Consider the following 24,740-nt stretch of genomic DNA (forward strand, 5'->3'; position numbering starts at 1 on the left):
ATGGCATGAGGGTAAAAAAAAAATTAAATCAACAAATTCTCATTTTTAGGTGAACTATCCCTTTAAGGTTGATTATAATGTAATAATCTATACCCTACATCTGACTTTCTTATATAAACTGCTCTTTTCCCCTTTGTATTTCTTTCTCTCTATCTGTCCTCAGATTCACTTTAATTTGACTCCAATCCCCTTTACACCTCCCACCAACAGTAACCCGAAGACAAAGGCCGTCTCAGGTGTAATCCATTACTTATGGCCTACCAGTAATGGCCATGGCCACATTATTTATTGATTAGATATTTTTCACATGAAGACATCTAACAGCTGTTATTGATTTTATGCCGGAGGATATCACTGCATTATTGAAAAATTGCCAACTCTAATCATTTACCGCTGGTGGGTGTATTTATCTGGCAATCTGTGCGATAAAAGATTAATTATGTTTTGTTCATTATTTCTAAACTATTTCGCATTTGCCGTGACTCGCAGGCTTGCAGTGGTCATATTGTTTGGTTATGTTGCTTGCAAATCACCCGCTGAGATATGCTGCTCACTTTTGTGTTGATATCCACAGGAGACCGTGATTCGTTAAAACATCTAAGTTTGTTAGAGTCATTTATAGATGTTTAGGTTGATAGAAGCTGGCCCCGCCGTTGTCCCTTTGTACACAAACCTATCCTTGCGCACACACCAGTGCATTAAACACATTCAAGCGCACACATGCAGAAAGATCAGCTCGCAGACATATACATACTCCAAACACAGCATAAATACACATAGCTAAGAAAGCTGTCACTCTTTCCTGTGTACCACATAAAAAGCTTTTTTACTGAATGGGGACATCAATAATTTAGCTGAATACCGTTCTGTGTAAAACCCCCTTATGCATTTATGCACGCATTTATGTAATGGTGCCAGCTGAGCCTTTTTCCCTTATCTTTGTCTCTGATGCCTAGTTTCTGTCTCTCTTTTGCAAACAAGCAGGGCTGTTTCTGTGTAGTCATTTTGTTGGCCTTTGTAATCATTAACTACGTAAGTTTTGTTGACCCTAACAGCCCCGCGCTTCCTCTTACTCTGACAGGTGGCCTGGTATCTCGTATCGGGATGATGTCATCTGCTGTTAGGGCAAGTACAGACAAATATTGTGTTTTTTTTTTTTTTCCTCAGCCCAACCGAAACTATGACAGTGTCCTTGTTCACATTTCGAGAGGGACTGAGAGAGAACGTTAGTGAGCACGACCTTGTCTCCAAGTCTTGTATCGGTCTGTTAACACATTGTAGTTACTGTTGACCTGATTTGAACTTCTGGCCAGACAAAACTACATTTTATATGTTTTATTTACAGTGAAGGTCAAAAGTTTGGAATCACTGAGATTCCATAAAGAGACATTTTTATGTTCACCAAAACTGCATTTATTTGATCAAACGTACAGTAAAAACAGTAATATTGTGTATAATATTATTGCAAATATAGTCATTGTTTTCTAGTTTTAATATTTTAATTTTAAAACTCGTTCTTGAAATATCAAAACTGAATTTGCATCATTTCATTACTCCAGTCTTCAGTGTCACATGATTGTTAACAAATAATCATTACCAATTTTGAAACGTTTTGGATGCCTAACATTTTTTTTAGCATATACAGATTACATTAATCAAAAGTAAATACCTACATTTGCAATGTTACAAAATATATTTTTTAAATGCTGTTTCTTTCTATTCATCACAAAATCATGAAAATAAATGTATCACGGGTTCTTCAAAATTAGTAAGCAGCAACTACTGATTTTAATATTGTTAATGTCTGTTGAGCATCAAATTGGCATGTTAGAATGATTTCTGAAGGCTCTTATGACACTGAAGACTGGAGTAATGATTTGCCATAAAATTTACCATCACTGTGCCAACAATATTCCCCAATATTACTGTTTTTACTGTCATTTTGATCAAATGAATCCAGCCTTTAAAAAGAAAAAGAAAAAATGTGTAATGATTCAACCTTTTTTTAGTGGTAGTGTATATTATTAAGTGAAATAAATCAATATAATTGCCATGGGAATTATGAATCATGAAAAAAAAATCTATAGTGAATATAGAGTGTACTAGTTGTGCTAGGCTAAAAAATAAGAATATTATTTAAAAAACAGCAATCTTATCCAGCAAGATCCTAGTATAAAAATAAATTATTTGGATTTTGTTTGCATGATGCAACAAACATTTAAAGTTTGTGCTGCATCCGTTGACCTTTATAAAGAGTGCAATATGCCTGCCAAATAAGAGATTCAAAGCCTGTATGCGTGTGTATTACATCATCTATCCTGCTGTTGGACTGTGGATATAAAAATGTAGTGGAAGAGCTGGCAGGCCGAACTGTGAAAGATGAATCAGTGTGTAAAGAAGAGTGATGGAGAAGAAAGAGAGCAGAACACAGGTATGCTGATGCATCCCCTTGACATTTTCACAACGCCTTCAAACCACTCTCAGGGGGGAAGCAGCGTGGGCCTGTATGCTCCTTCCTACATCGCATTGGACTTGTGCTATGTGCGGTTGGCTCCAAAGGTAAATATGGAAGAAAGCAACATATGGTTGTATAATCAGTGCCTTCTTTAGATGAGGGCAATGTCCTTTTAAGCAAGTCATTCGACTTGGCGGCCATCTTGATAATGCCCTCGGCCGGTTATTTTCAAGTTATGCAATAGCAGCTTTTTTCTGCTTGAATGAGGAAAGGCCAAAAGCTGTTTGCTAAACATACGCTTAAAAAATGTGTTATTTTACTATTATCGAGAATCAGGTTGGTTTATTTGTTTATTTATTAATTAATTTATGTGCTGTTTTCATTTTAATTGCTGTTAAAGTTTTAGTAATTTTAGTGTGTGTGTGTGTGTGTGTGTTTTGTCAATTTAAGTAGTTATATTATTATTTCTTTTTTTTTTAGTTTCTGTTTTAGTTTACTATAATAACCCTGTTTCTGAGTGTTGCAATATTTCCCATCCATTTTTCAAAAATAGCATGATTCTTCTTTAAACTATCCCTGTTAATTAGCCTGGAGCTGTTGGGAACGGTACCCTTAGGGTATGGTGATGATATGTACCAAACTGTTTGACAAACAGAAAATGCACAACCTTTATAACTTCCTGTATAGCAGGTTGGTTCAGGTAAACACACCGCCTCAATCAAGCAGATGGTGGATGGTCTATAAGGAAAAGGGATATTCAGGGGAAACGTGTGTAAAATTTAAGCGTTAATGCAGAAAGGGGTGAGAGCAGAGCGCAAGTGAAAGCCAGAGTGCTGACCATATGTTGCAGCAGGTTTCTGCTGAAGGTAAATATTAGCTAAGGCTGACACAGTAGATGAAGGAAGCTGGTAAAACAGGAATCAAATAGCCATGTTTAGAGGTAGAGGCAGCACTCAACATCCCAGCACGTCTGCAGACGCTCAAAAACAAACACACTAGAATGAGTCATACGTGCATGGCCGGCTGTAGGATTCATTACATTCTCCTCATTGATTTTAGAGTTACTCTTGAACTCCACCGTCACAGTCTCTTCTCTGTTTTTAGCTGCTAACTTGATACAGCGTTGTAATGCGCCCACAGCGTGAGCGGGGTGTGCTGGCAGGCACCTTATCATCACTCTCTATCACATAAACATATTAGTGTCCTCACCAAAGCTGAGCTCTTCTTTTTTTACCTAACTGAAGGACCTGGATTGCTATTAGATTACCCACACACAATGGGGCGTATTTTTTAGACTCTCTAAAACAAGCCTTTCTGTGGTTTTCTTAATGAGATGGGCCGAATGCCATCATTTTTTTCTGGGAAGCCTGAAGCAGGTCCAGTGTTGTGCCTCGTGCCCGGAGATGCGGATCCGGTCAGGCTGCTGTCCCGGAGAATGGTAGCTCTGTTTGGAGTGTGCCTCTGTGCTGATGCTACGTCTTACAGGAGGCGTCGTAGTCGCACCCCCACCCTGGCCGCATGGTCCACGTGTGTGAGTGAATAGGGCAGATTCTGATGTGAAAAGTGGGTCTGGAAACAACAGCAGTTAATTTGTATATGATAAAACAGGGGTTCTGAACCTTTTTGACTTGAAGGCCCCCTTTTTCCAAGACAATATACGAACCCCCCCCCCACGCAACCCTCAACCCACAACCCATTGGCCATTGGCCATTTGACCAACACATTTTTACCTGGGGGTAGGTAAATGTAAAGCTCAGCAAGATACTTCACACTGCTTCTTCTTGCTGGTTCAGCTGATATTTGCTCACCACTGACACCTGTAGGTTCGGAGAATATTGCATCTGAGGTATGGTTAAGACTTTACGGATTTCCTAAAGGCAAATTAGGCTGTATTTAATTTTTCCGGAGGTCTCTGGTCAGTGGTAAGGCTAGCAAAATATAGTCGGCCTCAGAGTAGACCCTCCAGTAGGAAAACCACATTCATCCTTGACGTCCACCTGCATGCTCAAAGTCTTGCCAGATTACTGAAAGCTGAGGGACTAATCACTCATATGTTGGACTTGTTTTATGCTCATTCTCTGAGACATGATGGGTGGATGAAACGTGACTAAATGAGATTTTTAAACACACCTTGAACAATAGGGATTGGTAAAGGCTTTAGCCTCTTCTGACTTGTTCATATATGCCTCATGGTCATATCTACGCAATTACTTCACTCCACATTATGAGTTTCTGCGTGTAGTCCAGCTAAGAGACTTGGAAAAATAAGTAGAGTCTATGTTGTATGGGTGTGTTTGTCAAATCCACTGGATGATACTTTAAGACCTCGGGATTTGTTCTGCGGTGTGTTACTTCACTTTCATCGTTATTCAGATTCAGTCTGCAAGTGATTGTCTTATTCAACTCTTTTGTTGTGTTTTCGAGGGCACCATTGTGCCAGTGACAACGTTCTCTCACGGTCTGTTTGCCCTTGCTTCCGTTTCGTAGCAACTTCACTTATTGTATTGTGTACAGAAGTGTTTATATTCTCGAATTTTCTCTCTGATTGCCCTCCATTGTTCAACTCCACTGTGCAGGCTATAATTACTCTCTATCTTCTACTTTCTTTGGAAGACTCCTTCAGACCCGAGGTGGAGGAAGAGGAGGTGGAAATGGGGTCGGGGGCCCAGAGGCTTTGGGTTCCTTAGTGTGAAGATTTGGGTTCTGGAGCCATATAATTACCCCTCTCTCACAACTCCCTCAAAAGCGAAGACTGATCTTTATGTATGGTGGTCTAAGTGGATGACTCAGAGGAGGGAGTTAGCAGAATATTGTCTCCTGCTAATTCTACTATTCCCCCACTAACAACATCTAAATGCAGCTGAAGTGAACTAGGCCTATATTCTTTCCCCCTAAATCTGCCTCGGATGGTTTCTCTAACTGATGTTGTCAAGCTGTAAATCGTATTGGTACTTCACAAGGCATTTCCTCTGTTTCAACCCTGTCACGGTAGCAAATGCAAGCGGTAACAGGGTCAAACCGAGGGGTACAAGGACACAGGTGTTCCCCAAGGTAGCTGTGCAGAGGTTGTCAGCCGTCTTTCTGTCAAACTTGATTAGTCAATCAATCTGTCATTTCACAGTGCTTGCTGATAGGTCTATACACTCTGGTCAAGGGTTTGGTGAGCATTGGTTACAAAACTGACACATCACCAGCTGGTTCCATCCTTTATAAGTGTTGTTTGCTAAGGATAGCATCACAATTGATTCTCATACTTAGGGGGGCTCTTATGACTTGAACAAGGAAGTAAGCATTAATAACACCATTGTGATGGCAACTTTTGCATGAGCAAGAAAGTGTAAATGTGTAGTTTAATCCATTTGCATGTGCTTAACACAGCTGAATTAATGGCGAAAATATGAAACTTTCATGTTCTTGCAAAACAAACCTGAAACTACTAGTGTAACACTACATGATAAAGAGGAAACTTTCTAGCAATAAGAGTTTCTTTTTATTCAAGGTCGGTACCATTCGTTCTCTGAAATCTTGAGTGTCTTGCTTTCAAATGTGTGCAGTGGCGACCTTTAACTATTTTTTTCCAACTTGCAAACGAACATGCACACACAAAATACATATTTATGTGTTCATTGTATGAACAGTGCATATTTTGCCTGCTTCTCTCTCTTTCTCTGTAAATGCGTGGCTAGTTTCAGCCCCGCTGGTCATGAGATCCATTTTAGTCTTAGACTATCTGTGTCTTCTCAAGTTTACCTTTTTCCCAGATTATCTTTCAAATGCCTAAAAGTCTTGAACTAAGCATTTAAACACTTGTCCATACTTGTTGAACTCTTATGACTGATGTTACCCACAGGCCGGTGCTCAAACCAGTTTTTCAACTTTTCTTAAAATGGCTTACAAGCACCCTTATCGGTAGGAAGCTGATCCCTGATCAGTAATTTACTTTAAACTGTTCAAAATTGCCCATTATTGTCTCATTTTCAAAAGGTGCCATTCAAAAAGGTGATTTTTAAAATGCATGTGATTGTGTGATTTTACATTATATGAAACTTTCTATCAAACAAATAATGTGTGAAAAAAAATCTCAATCCAAATTAGTAGTTTTAATACAAATTAGTAGTTTTAATACAAATTTGAATGTAAGAATATATTTATGCATTCAGAAAGTTAACAGTTCACAATTGACCAGTTTAATCTGAGATACTCAAAGTCATGAAACCGAAACGTTCTTTTTAGAAAGAAAATGTATTACTGATATTTCTACAAACATCCATTTTTGATCATCTGTTGTTTACTATACAAACACATGGTAGTAGTGTTGACATTTTAAGACGACGAATGAACGAAATGTAAGACGAAGAACTAAAGTTTAAGTTGTGCTTGAAAGTTCACTTCTTAAAAGAACGATGATGCCATTATTGTAGCAAATTTTATACATATTTATGAGGGATCTAAATAGCACTAATTTGGTCAAATGACCCACAGTTTCCCTCTGTTTTGTTTTCCCCTGCAGTATTTCCAACTTTTATGAGTGGCGTGATTAAGCGCGGTAGTTCAGAGTTACTTCCTCTTTGCTAAGGTCTCTCTGTAGGAGGTAATTACCTCTTTTGCCTGTCATAAATAAGCGAGAGAGAGGGAGAGGGGGAAAGAGGGAGGTGAAGGTATGTGGTTTAGTATATGTTTGTGCAGGAAGCAAGGCCAACAGGACAGCACAGCACCTGATGGCGAGGAGAAATATATCTACTCGGGGTCTCCTACGACAGGTTTGTTAAAGACAACAGAACTCATGGACCCTCCAGGGACACGTTTGCCTCAGAGTTATTCACGGGTCAGGAAAGCTTCTGTTATGAATGGCCTCTATAGAGCTAAACAGGAACTGAAAGTGTTCATGGATGCATAGCCCTTCTGAGGAAGCATAAGCAGGGTAGAAATGTAAGAAGATTGTCTGGTCAGGTGTTAGGAAGTGAAGACAAAGAAAATATGATTGAAGAGCTGGGGGTGAGGTAAAGGGGCAGTTAAACAAAAGTATGAGTAATAGCACATGCAAGAAAGCGAGACTTTAGAGAAAAGAAAGGGGCGAGAAGGAGGGGTTCGAGTGTTGACACATCATTCTCAGCTGGAGGGGGTAAAAGAAGGTCACCAGGGAGACAAAAGGCCAAGGGCCTGCCAAAACAAGATGCATTTGACTGTGGGGCATGCCGTATTTCAGGGTTATCTTGAGAGACAAAACGACTATTGTTTTAACTGGGGGCAATGGAAGCATCTTTTGTATGACAGATACCTTCGAACTCCTGAAAGCCGTTGCGGGGAATAAAATATAAAACCCATTCGTTTACTACTAATTGCCTGCCTGGTTTATTGTAGCTTAATTCAAGTGCCATCATTGTGGGCACACTTAGACTGGATCCCACATTGTTTCCATTAATAGGTGCTTGAGGCTGTCACCGAGATGTTTACCAATGAGAAATAATTAGGATGGAGTGGTGTGGGAGGGTTGGCAGTCAGGATCAGAGTCAGGGGGGGATCTACCATCATTACACATGCAGGGAAAGTCTACATCCGGCACTCTTGAAGACCTAATGCTGCCTGTAAACACCACTGCCATACTTGTAATTAGTCCTGTTTGGCGTTTGAAGTACTCTTGTTGAATTGGCATGCTAGCTGTTTTGACGCACTCGATTGTAACGTGAAAGCCTGAGTTGAGTCAATGAGTTGCTGTAACTTCAGTTAGGGTTGTCAGTTTTCATGATGCATATTCAAATTAAATACCAAAAACACATATGGACAGATAGCATATGCGTATATATAATCTAAATAAATGTTTGGTTACATTTTATTTTAAGTTAATATTGTTAAAGTGTAATTACACAGTACTAGGCAATATTAATTAACTACTTAGGATTAGGTTTAGGGTTAGTTATGTTTAACACTGGGTAGCTCACCTTAAAATAAAATTGGTATTAAAAGGATAATTCACCCACAAATGAAAATTCTAATTGCTCAGTCTCATGTTGTTCCAAACCCATAAGACCTTCGTTCATATTCGGAACACAACATAAACAGACTTGTGTGGCTTTCTGACCCCACATAAACAGCAATGCGACTGAAACATTCCCAGACCCAGAAACGTACTAAGGACATTGTTAAAATATTCTGCAAAGATAACAAAAATAAAGTTTTTTTTTTCAAAAATACTTCTCTTCCGAGTCACCGTTCGCTGACATAGAACACGTACTCTTGTGAATGGTGGCGGATGGTGATTCGGAAGAGAAGAATTGTTGAATAAAGTCATTATTTTTGTTTTCTTTAGGACACAAAAAGTACTCTCATAGCTTCATAACATTACAGTTGAACCATTGATGTCACATGGACTATATTAACAATGTGCTTGCTTCGTTTCTGGGCCATAAACGTGTCAGTTGCGTTGCTGTCTATGTAGAGAAAGCTCTTGGATTTGATCAAAAATATCTTAATTTGTTTTCCGAAGATGAACAAAGGTGTTATGAGTTTGAGACGACATGAGAGTGAGTAATGACAGAATTTGTATTTTTCGGTGAACTATCTTTTTAATATTGGTCAATTTTGATAAATTGCCAAAGTATTGATACATTTTGTTCATTAACAATCATTCTCAGCACAGATTGGTTGACTTGTTTGTAATGTGTCTCTTCTTGTCTTTCTGCAGCAGGGAACGGGCAGTCGGTGCAGACGGATCCCAGTAAGTCTGGATTTGTGGGTGATACAGTCGAGCTGCGATGTGTATTCATCAACGGTAAGCCACCAGTGAAGATCTCTCAGGTCACCTGGCAGAAGCTGATAAATGGCACCAAACAAAATGTCGCCACCGCAAACCCAGCCTTGGGAGTATCAGTGCTGCCCCCTTTCAAAGACCGTGTGAGCTTCAAGCACCCCGCTGTGCGCCAGAGGACCCCTTCTTCTCTTGAGGATACCACCATTGTGTTCAACAACCTACGGCTCTCTGATGAGGCGGCCTACATCTGCGAGTACACCACCTTCCCAGCAGGCAACAGGGAGAATATGGTCAACCTCACTGTCTTTGGTAAGACCACCACGCTACATATGTAGTGCTATTCTTCTGAGAAAAGAGCACATTCACAATGAATTCACATGAAATGTGAGTTTTCACTATAATGATGTTTTGTGAATGATTTATATGAAAATTCACATTCAGTGCCAAAAGACTGATTTGCACGCAGCAGCAGGTTCTCTGCACACATATAACACCATGTATGGACAGAATAGAAGTAGGTGTCATTTTCTCAAATATTCTCCACACTCTTAGCACTGACATGGTGAGATATTTTTTTATTAAAGGTGTCGTCATGGTTAGCAGGTAGTAAGGTGTATATAGATGTTGTTTCAGCAATATGTTTTTCATAACCCTGTAAGCCCTTCAGAAAAATCATCTTTGTCCTTGACCGCTCCGGGTCTTTAATGTGCGTGGTTAAAACCTTCACTACGCTTGAAATGTATTGATCAGTGTTCACCACAACAGTAAGAGCTGCATCTCAGCCTCGACCTGCAGGTATAATGTATGCATACATGTTCTTGTCAAAAGCTACACACACAGGTGAAGAAGATAAGCTATCATTTTATCAAAGGAATCCAACCTTGTATTATTTTCCTATTTCCTTGACACACAAAATCAGAGGTTAAGCAGAATGTCCGAGCTGCTCTTTGACAAAACAAAAGTGGATGGGGTTTTATACCGTATAGCTCCAAAAAGACCATTAACACTGTAAAACTAGCTCATATGACTCCAGAACTTCTGAAGCTATACAGTAGATTAGGGCTTTCCAAAATGTGGTTTGTGTGTTGATGAAAATCCTACAATTCATGAAATCAGAAAATTGTAAATGTAAAATTTCAATTTAAAATAAATAAATACACAAATAAATAACATTTGCTATTAAATATGAAGTTATCTATTTGTATTCCTGCATATAATTTAACTAATAAGCAAGTAAACATACAAATGTATTGTTAAATAATTTAAATGTTTACATACTTCAAATAAATATTTTAGGTAAAATCTGTATTTTTTATTTCATTGTTTTTTTTATTTTATTTTGAATCAGTTTTATTTTATATTTTCATAAAAATTGTAGCTATAGTTTTAGCAATTTTGTCATTTATTTATTGTATTTTTTTTATTACAGGTTTAGTTATGTTAGTACATCAAGTTAAACTAAATTAAAATTAGAACTGTTACAGCCTCAGTTTTATTTAACTATAATAATCCAGTTACAGATAAATTTGGCTGACAAAAAAGTTTGGATTATAGGTTAAAATAGGTTAAAATCGATCCGTATGACATGAATTCAGAAGACACGGAATAAAGTGCACGATGGGCTACTTTTGTTGCCTTTTTGAGCTTGGCTGTTTAAATCATGACCCACTTTCATTGTATTAAAAAAAAAAAACTGATTCTCAGACATTCTGCCTAAAATGAAAAATAAATATGGCGTGTACAAAGTGAGGGTGCATACTTCTTAAAAGTCTCTGTTGTTGGGACTTTAATACATGTCCTAAACAGACGTCAATAAAAGCTTTCTTTTTTTCAAGAGCAGAGCTCTGATTTGTCTCTTAGGAAGCTGCACAGGTTAGGAAAAGCACCATGATGTATGTGCGTGTGTGTGTTTGTTTGTGTGTGTGTGTGTGTGTGTGTGTGCGTGTGTTTTTGTGACATATGAGGACACAAATTTGTATAATGACATGGGTATGACATAGGTATTACAAGGAGAAGGTGACTTGAGGACATTACCCCATGTCCCCATTTTTCAAAACGCTTATAAATCATACAGAGTGAGTATTTTTGAGAAAGTAAAACTGCACAAAGTTTCCTGTAAGGGGTAGGGTTAGGTGTAGGGCAATAGCACATGCAGTCTGTACAGTATAAAAACCATTAAGCCTATGGAATGTCCCCACAATTCACAAAAACAAACCTGTGTGTGTGTTGGAGTGCAAGAGAGGAGTATCTCGTTAGAGAGGTGGGTTATGCTCCCACTGATTGCAGATCTAATTAGAAATGAAGTGTTGATATGTTTTCCATTAAGCCAGCAAAGGGAGCTGCTTGGCTCAAGTACAGGGTTTTTTTTTTTTTTTTTTACACTAGTGTGGCTTGTTAACTCCCAAGCCCATTTTGTATATCACGTTCACATGCGTCCTCTGAGAACACTGGCACTGCAGTAAGAGTGAGCAACCTGAATGGAGATAACCAGCTCAGTGCTTTCAAAGAGCCTCTTCATGTCATATCAACCCTCGCCACAAACCTCAGTCCTGCTATCAGCACTCTTTGACACGCACTCACATAAACACACATCTTCCCTTTTGATGCGGGCCTGTAAATTGCTAATTGGCAGCCCATAAAGGATCGAGATTGGATGACTTCGGGCACCGTGCTTGACTGATGCTTTCGCTTTGAACACAGGGTAGGGGAAAAAGAAATTAGTGAACTGCTTGATTTATACTGACGGGGGAAAAACGACTTTTCAGAACGGAGAGATTAGTGTTAGAGTCACTCGATCGCTGTGAAAAATAAACTTTTTTTTTTACTTCGCAAATTCTCAAGGGCACCTCTGTTCACACAGTGCTTTAGTATCTTACAGTTTTTCTTTTCTTGTTTTTTATTGTTTACTTCTTTCTTCCAGCACGGCCAGTGACCAAGATGAACTTGACTTCACCCACCATCGTGGCAAGGACGCCGAAACGCAAGATGCCCGTGGCCACTTGCATGTCGGCTAACGGCAAGCCTCCCAGCGTCATCAAATGGGACACCACTCTGAAGGGCGAAGCCACGTTTCAGGAAACGCGCAATCCGAATGGTACCGTGACCGTGCGCAGTAACTATATCGTATTGCCCAGCCGCGAGACCCATCGTCAGAAGCTCACCTGCATCGTCACCTACCGTGCAGAACGCTTTACAGACAGCGTCATACTCAACGTTCAGTGTAAGAACAATGTTTTTCTTCATGTCTTTCAAATTTCTGCAGGAACACAAGAAATTATGTTATTGATAGATACAGTATGTATAGCATATACTACCGGTTAAAAGTTTGGGATAATTATTTTTTTTTAATATATGTTTTTGAATGAAGTCTTTTCTGCTCACCAAGACTGCATTTATTTGATCAAAAATACAGTAAAAACAGCAATACTGTGAAATATTATTACAATTACAAATAAATGTTTTCTGTTTTAATATATTTAAACTCTGAATTTCAGCATAATTATTCCAGTATTCTGTGTCACATGATTCTTTAGAAATCATTAGAATATACTGTTTTGCTACTCAAGAAACATTTCTCATTATTTTCATGCTGAAATCAGTTTTTGCTGTTTACTGTTTAATAGCGAAGAAATCATAACTTTTATTCACCAAGGACGCATTAAATTGATCAAAAGTGACAGGAAGGGCATTTGTAATGGTACAAAATATTTATGTTTTTAAATAAAGGCTGTTCATTGAACTATCTATTCATTAGAATCCTATCATTAGAATTTATATTCATCGAGAATCCTGAAAAGATGTAGCATGATTTTTCCAACAATGTTTCCAACATTGATAATAATAAGAACCATTGGTAACACTTTACTTGAAGGGGTGTGCATAAGACTGACATGACACCTTCATAATCATGACATGACACCTACATAATCATGACATGACGCATGTCATGGATATGAAGGAGGTTTTATGCATGTTTATGATAACTGTCATTAAGTGTCATTCGCTCAGTTATGTAATTTTAGATGCGAATATGACATTATTTGACCTAACCCTAACCTAACCCTACCCCTACCCTTACCCCTAACCATAGCCCATAACAAAGACATCTCTAACAATGTCATCTTTGCATTAAAAATTACATAACTGAGCGAATGACACTTAATGACAGTTATCATAAACATCCCTAAAACCTCCTTCATATTCATGACATGTGTCATGTCATGATTATGAAGGTGTCATGTCAGTCTTATAAACACCCCTTCAAATAAAGTGTTACCGAACCATTATTAATAATTGAATTAATAATAAAAAAAAAAAAGTGACAAAAATTGTTCCAAACTTTTGATCAGTAGTGTAGCCTATATAATATACAACACAAAATTACATAAGTGCATGTTATCCAGTTTTCTCAAAATTCAGATTTAATTCAACTGTTTTAATGATTGAGCTGATGTAACGATCCATCTGACTTGTCTAATTACTGACATATTTATTTAAAACCTCACTGGAATGTCAAATAATGTCTAAACAATACATAAAAATGTTTTTGTGCTCAGTAATAAGATGTTAGCATTAATGCTGTAGTGTTACGCAAGTCCTGAGGAGGAGGTTCAGAGCCAGAAGAGATGTGTCACTGGCCTGTCTCTGCAGCTGTTGTTATCAGCTATTGTTTAGGGCAGTTTAGAGCAGTATTGCAGCACCCATACAGCACACTGATAGAGGAAATCCACGCATTCTCCCACACTATGCTACAGAACACATTGTTCTTGCGGTGCAGTTGTTTGTGTGAAAGGCCGTGTTTAGAGCAGCGGTAAGTTCTCAGAGAATCACTCGTCCTGATTCTTGATTTACTTTGAGTGTTTTGTTAATCAAGTTACCCTTTGGTATAACATTTCCAAATTGAATTTGCTCGACCTTATAGATGCTTATGAAAGCGATTAAGAATAAATCTGAAGAGACATAGAAATTACTGACCGGTGCCATCAAGTATGCAGTGCATTTTAAAATTGTCATTAATAGAAAAATTGTGCTGTAATGAATTGAAATTTGGCATTTAGCTGATGTTTTTATCCAATTAGGCCAATTTCTGGAATAGTTGCCCTGGAGCAGCTTGCGGCTAAGTGGGTAGCTAAAGGGCACAGTGGTGGTTGTAGTCTCAGTAACCCTTCACTTGTTGGCTCTCCGCCCAATCGCTTAAGAAATAAACTCTTGACCTTTTAGCTATGAGCCCAGACCATTAATCAGTATCATGACAAGCACCCATCGTCAAGTCATGTGACCCAGAAAAGCCATCTGAGCCCCTGCCTGAAGACATTTTTTTTTTGCTTTTATATAGATGAGCCAGAGGTAAAAATCGAGGGATTCGACGGGAACTGGTACCTGAATCGTCAAGATGTAAAACTGACGTGCAATGCAGATGCCAATCCAGCCGTCACCATCTACCAGTGGAAACTGTGAGTTTTTCTTGCTTGACCTACTAATCTACATTACAAATAATCACTTTGATGTCTCAGCTTATATATATAACAAGATGAATGAGTAATGTATTTGAGTAAAATACATAAAGAGGAAGAATAAAAAGCCAACTGGTTTGTTTGCAAGTAACAAAATAAATAGTTCTTGCCAACTTATTTTTTTTATTTTATTTTGTTTTGTCTTATATATTTACTTTGTAATATTTAAAATCTTTTTTCAATTGCACATTACTATCAAATAGTAATGCTACCAGTCAAAGGTTTGCACACACCTACTAATTTTTATTACTTTTTACATATTTCAAATAATAGTCTTCAAAACAACTGAAAGAAAGAAATGAACGAACAACTAAACGAACAAGTGAATGAACAAACAAATTATAGATAGATAGATATATAGATAGGTAGATAGATAGATAGATGATAGATAGATAGATAGATAGATAGATAGATAGATAGATAGATAGATAGATAGAGATTTTTTTTTGCTTAGAGGAATTCACATACAAGCTGAACACTTGCTGCCTGATTTTCCTTTACTATCTTATCCATCCTTTAAAAAAGCACAATTTTATTTATTTTTATTTTATGTATTTTTTTTTTTTTTTTAAGAAATGCATAATTTATATTTTTCAAAAAAAAAAATCTAATGTCAAGCATTTACTCATAAGCCTTTAGATCAAAAGGTTTTTAAGATCACGAGGTTCAGTGTGTCCAAACGTTTGACTGGTTGTGTATACCGGCATCATTAAACTAAATAAAAGATGACTGATGTTTGAAGAGTTCTCCTCTGAAATATTCAGTTTACTGTAATACTACATGACAGCATAGATGTGTTATGACTGATAAGAGAATAATTTCCTTCCGTAAACTACTTCTTCATTCATTGGCGGTTAGCACTCAATCAAGATAAGTAAAGCCGTTTACAATGGCTCTATTCAGAACTCACGGAGCCATTGATAACCTTTTAAACAAGATCAAACATGAGAAAATAAGCTATGCTTTGTGTACTTCTGAATGTTTACCTTACCAATATACCAGTTTGAAAGAACAGTGAAAGAGATATACAGTGAGACTTGGTCTCGTTTGTCAGTATGAGTCTTCTGATGGCTATTGTTGTCGAGTTACTGGTGCTACGGGTTTGGATGCAAAGTATGTTGGCAAAAAATGACATCATTGCTTTGCCTACCAAATGAATATGTTGACAAGACAGTCTCAGGTCTGTTTTATAAACCTTTCTGTGGACAATGCCAGAGCTTATGTGAGGTCAAGGGCATGGAAACCATTACCCATTAATAATTTTAACCTGTTTTAATTATTAAACACCCCCACACACAATATATTACTTTTTTTATGGCACACGCAATTTTAGCCAACTACAAATTTGTATTTGTGAAGTTTTGTGTGTTTGTGTCTTTTGAGAGTTTAGTTGTGGATGTGTGGTTTGGAAAAATATTTGTCCTCAATTTTACTACTACTACTACTACTACTATTATTATTATTATTATTATTATTATTGTTATTGATAAATATAAAACAATAACACATAAATAAATAAATACATATATACAGGTAAGTAAATAAATAAATAACTGCTGGCAGATTTTACAGCTTACACTCTTGGGCCAGTGGACACAGCAAGCTGATGCCAATTAATTGGCCTGACCTATCAGCCTATCACTTGTTACATCACCTAATTAATATTCATGAGACAAGCTGATATGGTTTCTAATGTATTGTTCCAGATTGTTCCTGCGCCCCTGGGTCAGGTCAACTCTGAAAGATGACCCATGTAACCTTCTGCTCGAACTCCCTTGTGCACCATTATAATTTAGTGCCACGGCATTGCCGCATGTGTCACACTTATATGCCAATTAGCACGGTGAAATATCCCATCATTCATCTCCCAGCAAATCCCAATGAACGCATGTGCATGTAAATGCAAACAATACCGAACACCACCAACAACATTGGGCACAATGGACGAGCATGTTCTGTGTTACAGTTAAAAATGGAGGAATTATGCAGCAAAAAACGGAGAGATAAATGTGGCAATTTGTTCAGTAATTAGGCAGCGAAAGCTGGGAAAAGAAGACATGTCACCGGACTTCAGCTGTGGTGGATTAATAGCTGGCAATGCCCAGGGTGCACTGCCTCTGTGGACCGGGGTGGGTTTTAATGAGAAAGGACAAGAGAGAGTGAGAGGAAAGCACTGAGCATTCTGGGCTATTCAGGGTATCAAAGGACACATATACAGCAGCCAACTCTGTGAAGAGGGACTCGTGGATGGCGCTAAGGTCTTCTTGAGGCATTTTTTATTAGTAATTGGTATGCTGAGACTGGAAGTAGAATCAAAGAGAAGAAAAGGGAAGGGATGAAATTAGGAAAATGGGGATTGAGAAGGGAAAAGATGAGGTACAAGAGAGTGAGAACAAGGATGGCTGTTGTTGTTGTATGTTAAATATTATTATTCAATAAATAATATTTTATATAAATAATAGTACTATCTAATAATAGTATTTGTGTGTTTGTGACATGATTTTAGTGTTACGCCATTAGATGGTGACAAGAGACTGTTTTTTTATGAGTGTGTCAGCAGTAAAGACTTTTATACTGAAAGAGACTGAAACAAAGTTGTAAACTAGGAAGTTATTTTTACTTTTAACATCACCTTCTAAATCACCAAAAAGATGAAAGGATAGTATGACAAAGATATTGCTTTCCTCGGCGGACATTCAGTCTAATGTTTTATTGTGAATATGAGATTGAGCTGAAGAATGAATGCTGTATCAGATGCAAGTAATCACACTCGCTCAGTCCATCTCTCTCTCATAATACTCTACATAATACAGTGAGCTATATACAGTAATATGATAAGTTTTCAATAAAGCAACTCAACGTTCCTTCATTACTAGTTGTAAAGTGATGTTTTCAAAGTAGTAACGGTGGCTTGGGCTCAGCTGTTAAACTGTCAACTTGAGATTTGAATCCATGGCAGAAGAAAGTAGGGTTTTTAAAGACACTCCATTGTTGTTTCTTATGTATTTACACACTTGTGCCGTCAAACTGTTGTATAAATGAAACATCGCACAAGTAGCAGTGCGATATGGCTGTATATCAGCGTGTTGGGATTACCTAATTCTGAATCACAGCCATGCTGATATGAAAAAAAAGAACTAATTCAATATATTAATAAAAAAGATAAAAGTATCAATGATGAATGAATAGGATCAGTCTTACAAAAATAACACTGTATAGTGAACACAAACATGCACACTAACACTGATAACTCAACTCACTTTGAAAAGCAGATAAAAGAAAGATGCAAGCACCCCTAAAAATAGCAAGAATATTTATCTCCTTCAAACAGTGGGAGTGGCTTGAAAAGCAAGAGGATAAACAATGGGAGAATAAGGTAAGATAGAGGAGAATGGTGTGATTACAGAGTGAGGCGGGGGTGAAAGACAGTGATGGGGAGAGACACGGGCGCCGGCGTGACAGATAAGAGGGGACGGCCACAGCAGCAGTGGAGAGTGGACACCAAATGTGTTCTGAAGGGTCCCCTGGGCGCTACACTGGAGGTCATCACCGCACTGTTGCAGAACATTTTAATCCAGAGCAACTATGGATGCACACACACAAGCACTAGATGCAGTTCAATTACAAATGTGCGGAAGTCTGTTACGTAGTATAAACACTGAATATTTTACATTATGCATAAATATTACACAAATGCCCTTCTGAAAATGCACAGAAAATTGCACTGGGAAGAACACAGAGTCTGTGTCGAAGTGTATCATTTCTGCACCACTAGCTTCACCAAATGGAAATAAAAAAAAATGTAAAAATGTTTTTGCAGGTTTCCCAAACGCTTCCATGATCTGCTACTGGTTGATGCATCGACTTCCCCAAACTCACGCTATTGGTTGAGCCGACGTTGCTATGTCAGCCTGGTTGGATTCTCAAACAAACAAAGCAATGTTTTGAAAGTGCCACAGTGTTTACATTGTCTGTCAACCTACAAATAATGTTATCTGTATACAAGGTTACAAGAAAGTAATTTTGATAGCGCACATTCCTAGTCTTGTGGTGAGCAATTAATCTGTGCAAGTTAAATCACACAAAAAAAAAAATTCTGTAATATTTAGTTAAAGGGGTCATATGATGCTTTTTTTAAAGATCATTATTTTGTTTAATCTCTGATTTTGCAAAACATTCTTAACCACTCCCTTCCAACCGTCAGTCTGCTACGAGCTAAAGATGGCAGGGAAGTGCACTAAAACCAAGCCCCGCCCACTGTTTTATATCATTCAATATTCAATTTCTTTCAGATATAGCCTACTGTAAAATATTGTAAAGTCGACTCAACTTCACAACAAACTGAATTAAATATTCTCCATGAAATATTACAATGTTACAATAGTTTAAGATCATTGAATCTTTGCAACAAGTAAATTCAGTTGCAATTTCCGTTTCACACAGACTTTAAGAAATTTTGTTTCAGCCTTAAAGCAGCCACAGTCTGTTCAATAACCGCTTGATGCATATTGCACACAAAAAAAATGGAGCGAATTTTTGATCTGGGGAGCTCTGATCTGATTGGCTGACTTTTTGCAACTATTTAAGATGACCTTTCTTGTAATGAAACTGTGAACTGTGACTGATCACTTTACGTCTTCAGATAGTATTTTCCTAAGTGGGTGATTCTTGGCTGATTCTTGGGCCAGACTTTATGCCGATGCTCAAAAGTCTGGCTAAGCATGACTACGAAATATAGCTTCTATTTCAGATTTCACTTTGAAATATGATGAGACTACTCACACACATTCTCTCGTACACACCTACGCACACTTTCAGTTTCAGATTTGCGATAATTTCCCAGCTATCAAAACATGCCCAAGAGATTCTTACCATAAATATATCAGAAAGCGAGCAGAACAGTCATAAACACTCACATTCAGAGTTTATCTTCAGACAGCTCATTGTGACATATTTCCTTATCTATCTCTCCTCCCGTCTTCCGTCTGCTGGATCTTATCAGATTGCTTTGCAGCAGTCAGCATTTAGGGAAACACATTATCCCTTCTGCGTTTTTGGGCTGAAATCTGTCTCACAGGCCTTGTCCTCAACTAGGTTATGAATATTACAGATGACTTCGGCTTAAAGACAAAAAAAACACATTTGAAAAACAATACAACCCAAACCAGGAGTTGTTTTGCATGAAATTGTCTGAGGATAGACGTAGTGGTGCATAGTGAGGTTTATACATTTTGTAATTTAACTTTTAGTAGCCTTTGCTTTGCATCACACATAATGACACCATTTAACCATGGTAAAATCACTGTAGTGGTTAAGCGGCTTTGCTTTTGTGAAACACTGACAAAAGCATAACAATAAAAGACACCAATGTGCAGAATTGAATGTGTTAATACTAATAATCACAAATAACGATTCATCCACCGAGTATACTATAGTTCATTAGCATAATTTCATACTGTGTTCACTTTTAAGAATCAGAAAGTTACATTTTAGAATTATCACCCAAGGTTGTTCATATCTTTAGACATCCTTAAAATAATGATTTCATTTTATGATATATTTGCAGACATTTTAAAACATTGTCAGTATTTACTACGGAAATATTAAAACAGAAAGCATAAAGGTGGTTAATGTTGATGCTATTTTGGTTCTTTTTACTTCAACAGATCACAAGTTTGGGAATCTGAATAGAAAATTTGGTCTGAATATTATAAATTTGGTAATATCAATGTTTATGCCGCATTAATATAGAATTCAATTAATGTGCATTCACAGTTGAGTATAATGTGAACATCTTCAGATGAGGCTCACCCAAATAGGATCAGAACTGTGCTTTTTATAATTCATCTTATAGTACACAATGTTTATGCGTGCTTTCTACCATGATTTCTACTCTCACCCTTTTGTTGACCTGAATAAAGGGTTTGTTTCATTTTTTGGATGCCTTATTGTTCTATCGGATCGACTGTTTTGTATCTCTTGCTTTGAGAACACTACCGTTAGAAGGTTTGAAGGGTACTTATAAAGGACACCACTAGTGTTGGGTATCGTTTTAATTTGATCAATTCCGATTCCGATTCTGCTTATCGATTCCGATTCTTTTCGATTCCCAGTTTCGATTCCAATGTGATTAAATAATGATATCAAACATTTATCCTGTGTCTCTTTTTTGCAAACCATTTATTGGAGCTGAAGACCATGAACAAAAATCAACAGGCTACAACAGGCATGTAATTTATGAATTAATGATTAAATGACTCACTCAAGATGTACTTGTTTCATTACTGGATGAATCAGCGTTCTTGAACGAAGCTCATGTATGATTCAAAGACAAATACATTTTAACAGCCCCTTTTCGCCACCTACTGGCGTAACAATGTAATCGATAAATCTTCATTTGAAGTGTCAAATTACTTTCAAAAGGTAATTTACTCTATTTTAACCACTACCGTACACACAGTTTATATCTGAACTATAAACTTTTATCCCAGTACTTCTGTGATTTGAATGTTTGTAACACAGAAATAATGATACTGTGTGGCTGAAGAGACTGTAAAGCTGTTTCATTCATGACAGACAGCTGCTCTCTTTAGGTCAGCGGCAGTGCGAACGCAGATTTAAATGCTCAAATCACACTGGTGTGATCATACTCTGCACGGATGAACCAAGTGATCACAACATTGATCGCACACGTCTAAGGTAGAGGAATGAAACAGACGAATCATTGTAATTTAGGAATAGAATCATGATGGTGTTTGAATCAAGATCTTTAACGGTCTATTAAATTAAAGTGCTTTGTCATGTTGGTGGTGACACCTCTCTTGCAACATGTTTAGCTATCACAGATATTATACTTAGCTTTTTTGGCTTCTGATTGCAAATGTAGCCAAACTTTGGAGCGCTTAGGTTAGCGAGCAAGGTCCTGGCAGATCGCTAGGTCTGATCCTCGCAGATGAAGAAAAAAAAAAGTTCATAGGAATCGATAGGCGGAATCGAAATTTTAATTTGACAACAAGTATCCAATTCCTGACCTTAAGTATCCGATTCTGGAATCGGAATTGATTTTCGATTCCCGACCCTAGACACAACCAGTCAACCAGACCCTGAAAGACACCGGGTGTCACTGAGATGGAAGGAAGGAACTTGTTAAGTGGGAACAAGATGATCTGAAGGTGTCTGGTACCTGGGGAGGCATCGTTATATTGATCTCTGATAAGAGGCAAAGAAAACATCTGCCACAAGAACATCTGCCAGAGATTGTGACCTCTGTCGAACTTTAGAAGAAGAATGAGGCAGGTCTAGACCCGCGGGGCAGTTGAACCATGAAGAGTCCAGAATTAGGACACTACAGTTAAAGTCTAAGTTTAGCCACATTGTAAGTCAAACTCCATATTTTTCTTGATCGGTTTGTCTTGATCACTTGGGATCCAGCGTCAGGTGCAGCAGCCCAGAATGGAAAGAGTGGCAGCAAAACAACACATTTTTTCACGTGACATCTCTGCTTTATGTCTTTGTTTGTTTTCACCATTTCAAATGACTCCCTCTTTCCTGGGGCAACATTCAGGCCTGTAAGGGCCCGTTCACTCATTTTGTAGTACCACCCTTCACGTCTGCCGGTTTGAGATGTGCAGTTCTTGGTATGCTTGGTATGTTTGTTTTAACAAAGAAGATTGAATCTGTCCTCATAGTAACAGTTGATCTACTGATATTACCCTACCATCCCAGTCTTACCCAATGTGAGTTGGTGTTGTCTCCCAGCCAACTCTGTTTCCATACGGGTCAGCTAAAAAATATTATCTGTCTGTTTTTCTCAGGTTGAATGGATCACTTCCCAACAATATTGAAATCAAGAACAACACCCTGTTCTTCAAAGGCCCGGTGACCTATGAGTTCGGAGGGACGTACGTCTGCGATGCCACCAATAGCATCAGCACACGCTCTGGACTGGTAGAGGTCAACGTGACGGGTAAGTTACGGATGCTTATCTGAGTTATCAAGTGTGTGTGTTGGTGCTGGAAAAGCTTTAATGTGGTGATTGTAGCTCCAGAAATGTGAGTTTTGTAGGAATTGAACAGTAAAAAGAGAAGTACAATAAGAATTATTTATTTTACGAGCTCATTTACAATTTCGTTGAACACTCTTCATCAAACACACAGATACAGTGGCTACAAAAAGTATTTGATCACAAAAGCCAAGGGTTTTTTAACTTTTTGATGCAATGGAGCACTGATGATCACTGAATAATAAATAAATAAATATATATATATATATATATATATATATACATTATATATAAAAAAAACCGTTTTGTTCATTTCTTTGTTCTCTTGTTCTCCAGAAAAGTATATTAATTTATATTTTATAAATGTATATTCTCTATAAAGTATATTCATTTTTTTTATTATTATTATTGCAATCAGGGCTGTCAACAAAATCAATTACAGTAAATCTCAAAATGAAAAAAAACAGCAATAAAATAAAATTGGATTATATTTAATTAATTTTCTTCACTATATAAGATTTATATAATTCAGATGTAATTTTCCTTTGGCAGTCTAAATAAAAAAGCATTTGCCTGTCTCTTAATCCAAAATTGATTGACAGGCAGAAAATTATTTTTATTTAATTTTTAATCCAATGCTTAAAAAAAAGTGTAATTGTGCAGTTTTTAAAATTACTGCTATTTTTATTTTTGCTCGTTTATTATCTAAGGCAAATGGCATTCACATATTTGACGTGTGGCTTTAGTGTCAAAATAGTTTTTGTGCATGTTGAAGCCTGCACATGCATTTTTTTTTTGCACTGCTGAATTTATGGAGGTTGGCCTCCTACCTATGGTACGACCTGACAGTGAAGAAGAAGAAATTGCTGTCATTTCCTTTTCTTTAATTTCTCACAGTCACATCACACATCAGGCTACGCTGCCAGCAGCCACAAAATTCACTAACACACAGACAGATGCTCAGATACAGAATAAAGCACTCTGTCATTTTCTCCCCAAAATAGCATCACAGTTTTGTTGCCTCTTTAGTATTGATCACAGGCACTTTGCAACAAACTCACATTTCTCCAAGCTATTTTCGCCTCCCACATCTTCTCCATCTTCTCCGCCTTTACTTGGGTGAAAACAAGAACTACAAACGAAAACAGAGCAAAACTGGAGCCGCTCCTCTGCCTTCACTCTAATTGTCATTTCAAACACCTGTAGTTCACTCTTTGCAATACATTAAGAACAAAAGACGACAATGAAAGGAGGTGATGCTGCTCTAGATTGCCGAGCAGAACCTCAAAATTGGACCAATATTTGATGAGAGCGGAGGCTTCTGCAGTTTTGTTCAGATAATAGCTTGCACGCCTGCTTGCTTCAACGGGGAGCTTCTAACATGCATAGCTTTGCATGCTGGAGTCGACGGCTTGGCTTTTCTACGTCATTGCATTTATTTGTGTGCGTGGGTGTGTTTGCGTGTAAACTTTCAGACCTTCGTCGTCCCGCCACGTCTCAGCTGGCGTTTCTGGTGATGTGTTGTGGATGTGGTGATGTCATCTCATTCCGTGGCAGGTTTTGATGATACGCTCCGCTGGCACAAGCAATGCATTAATGGAAGTCTGAATGGCTGATATTGAATGAGGAGTGGTGAAGGAAAATATTCTGCAGGCGGGAAATGTCCGCCGCTTATATGTATAGAGCACGTCTGCTTTTGGAAGAGATGCTGTTGATCATTTTCAAAACGGCAGTGCAGGAAATGGTGAGAGTTCAGCAATAGGTCACAATGTGAGTTTACAGAACTTTGGTACTTTGCAGTGGTAAATTGTATTGCTTTTTTATAGTTTATCTATAATATTTCACAAAAGTCTCAACTTTGTCTTAGATGTTTCTCCAGGAGATTTTCATTTGAGCAAGTACAGATCGTTTAGTATAATAAAAAAACCCACCCCTTCAGGATGTGGTACGCGTGTCTTTTTGCAGTGAAATTTTAGCTTATTTTTAAAAGTAAATACTTTTATATTGTTAGTAATATTTCAA

The 24,740-nt window shown here is 37.7% G+C and overlaps 1 protein-coding gene across 8 annotated transcripts in view; it reads left to right on the forward strand.

Moving 5' to 3' along the window:
* LOC107563312 (nectin-1-like) overlaps nucleotides 1–24,740 on the forward strand; it is a 234,106-nt gene that overhangs the window by 58,095 nt on the left and 151,271 nt on the right. For all 8 annotated transcript variants that reach the window (XM_016248155.1, XM_016248150.1, XM_016248154.1 and 5 more), the window contains exons 2-5: nucleotides 9,138–9,512; nucleotides 12,124–12,423; nucleotides 14,539–14,656; nucleotides 22,531–22,682. In XM_016248155.1, coding sequence (XP_016103641.1) covers nucleotides 9,138–9,512; nucleotides 12,124–12,423; nucleotides 14,539–14,656; nucleotides 22,531–22,682 — 945 coding nt within the window. The remainder of the gene's footprint in view (nucleotides 1–9,137; nucleotides 9,513–12,123; nucleotides 12,424–14,538; nucleotides 14,657–22,530; nucleotides 22,683–24,740) is intronic.

The sequence above is a fragment of the Sinocyclocheilus grahami genome, unplaced genomic scaffold (genome assembly GCF_001515645.1).
Source record: "Sinocyclocheilus grahami isolate Dianchi unplaced genomic scaffold, SAMN03320097.WGS_v1.1 scaffold867.1, whole genome shotgun sequence".
Classification (NCBI taxonomy): Eukaryota; Metazoa; Chordata; class Actinopteri; order Cypriniformes; family Cyprinidae; genus Sinocyclocheilus; species Sinocyclocheilus grahami.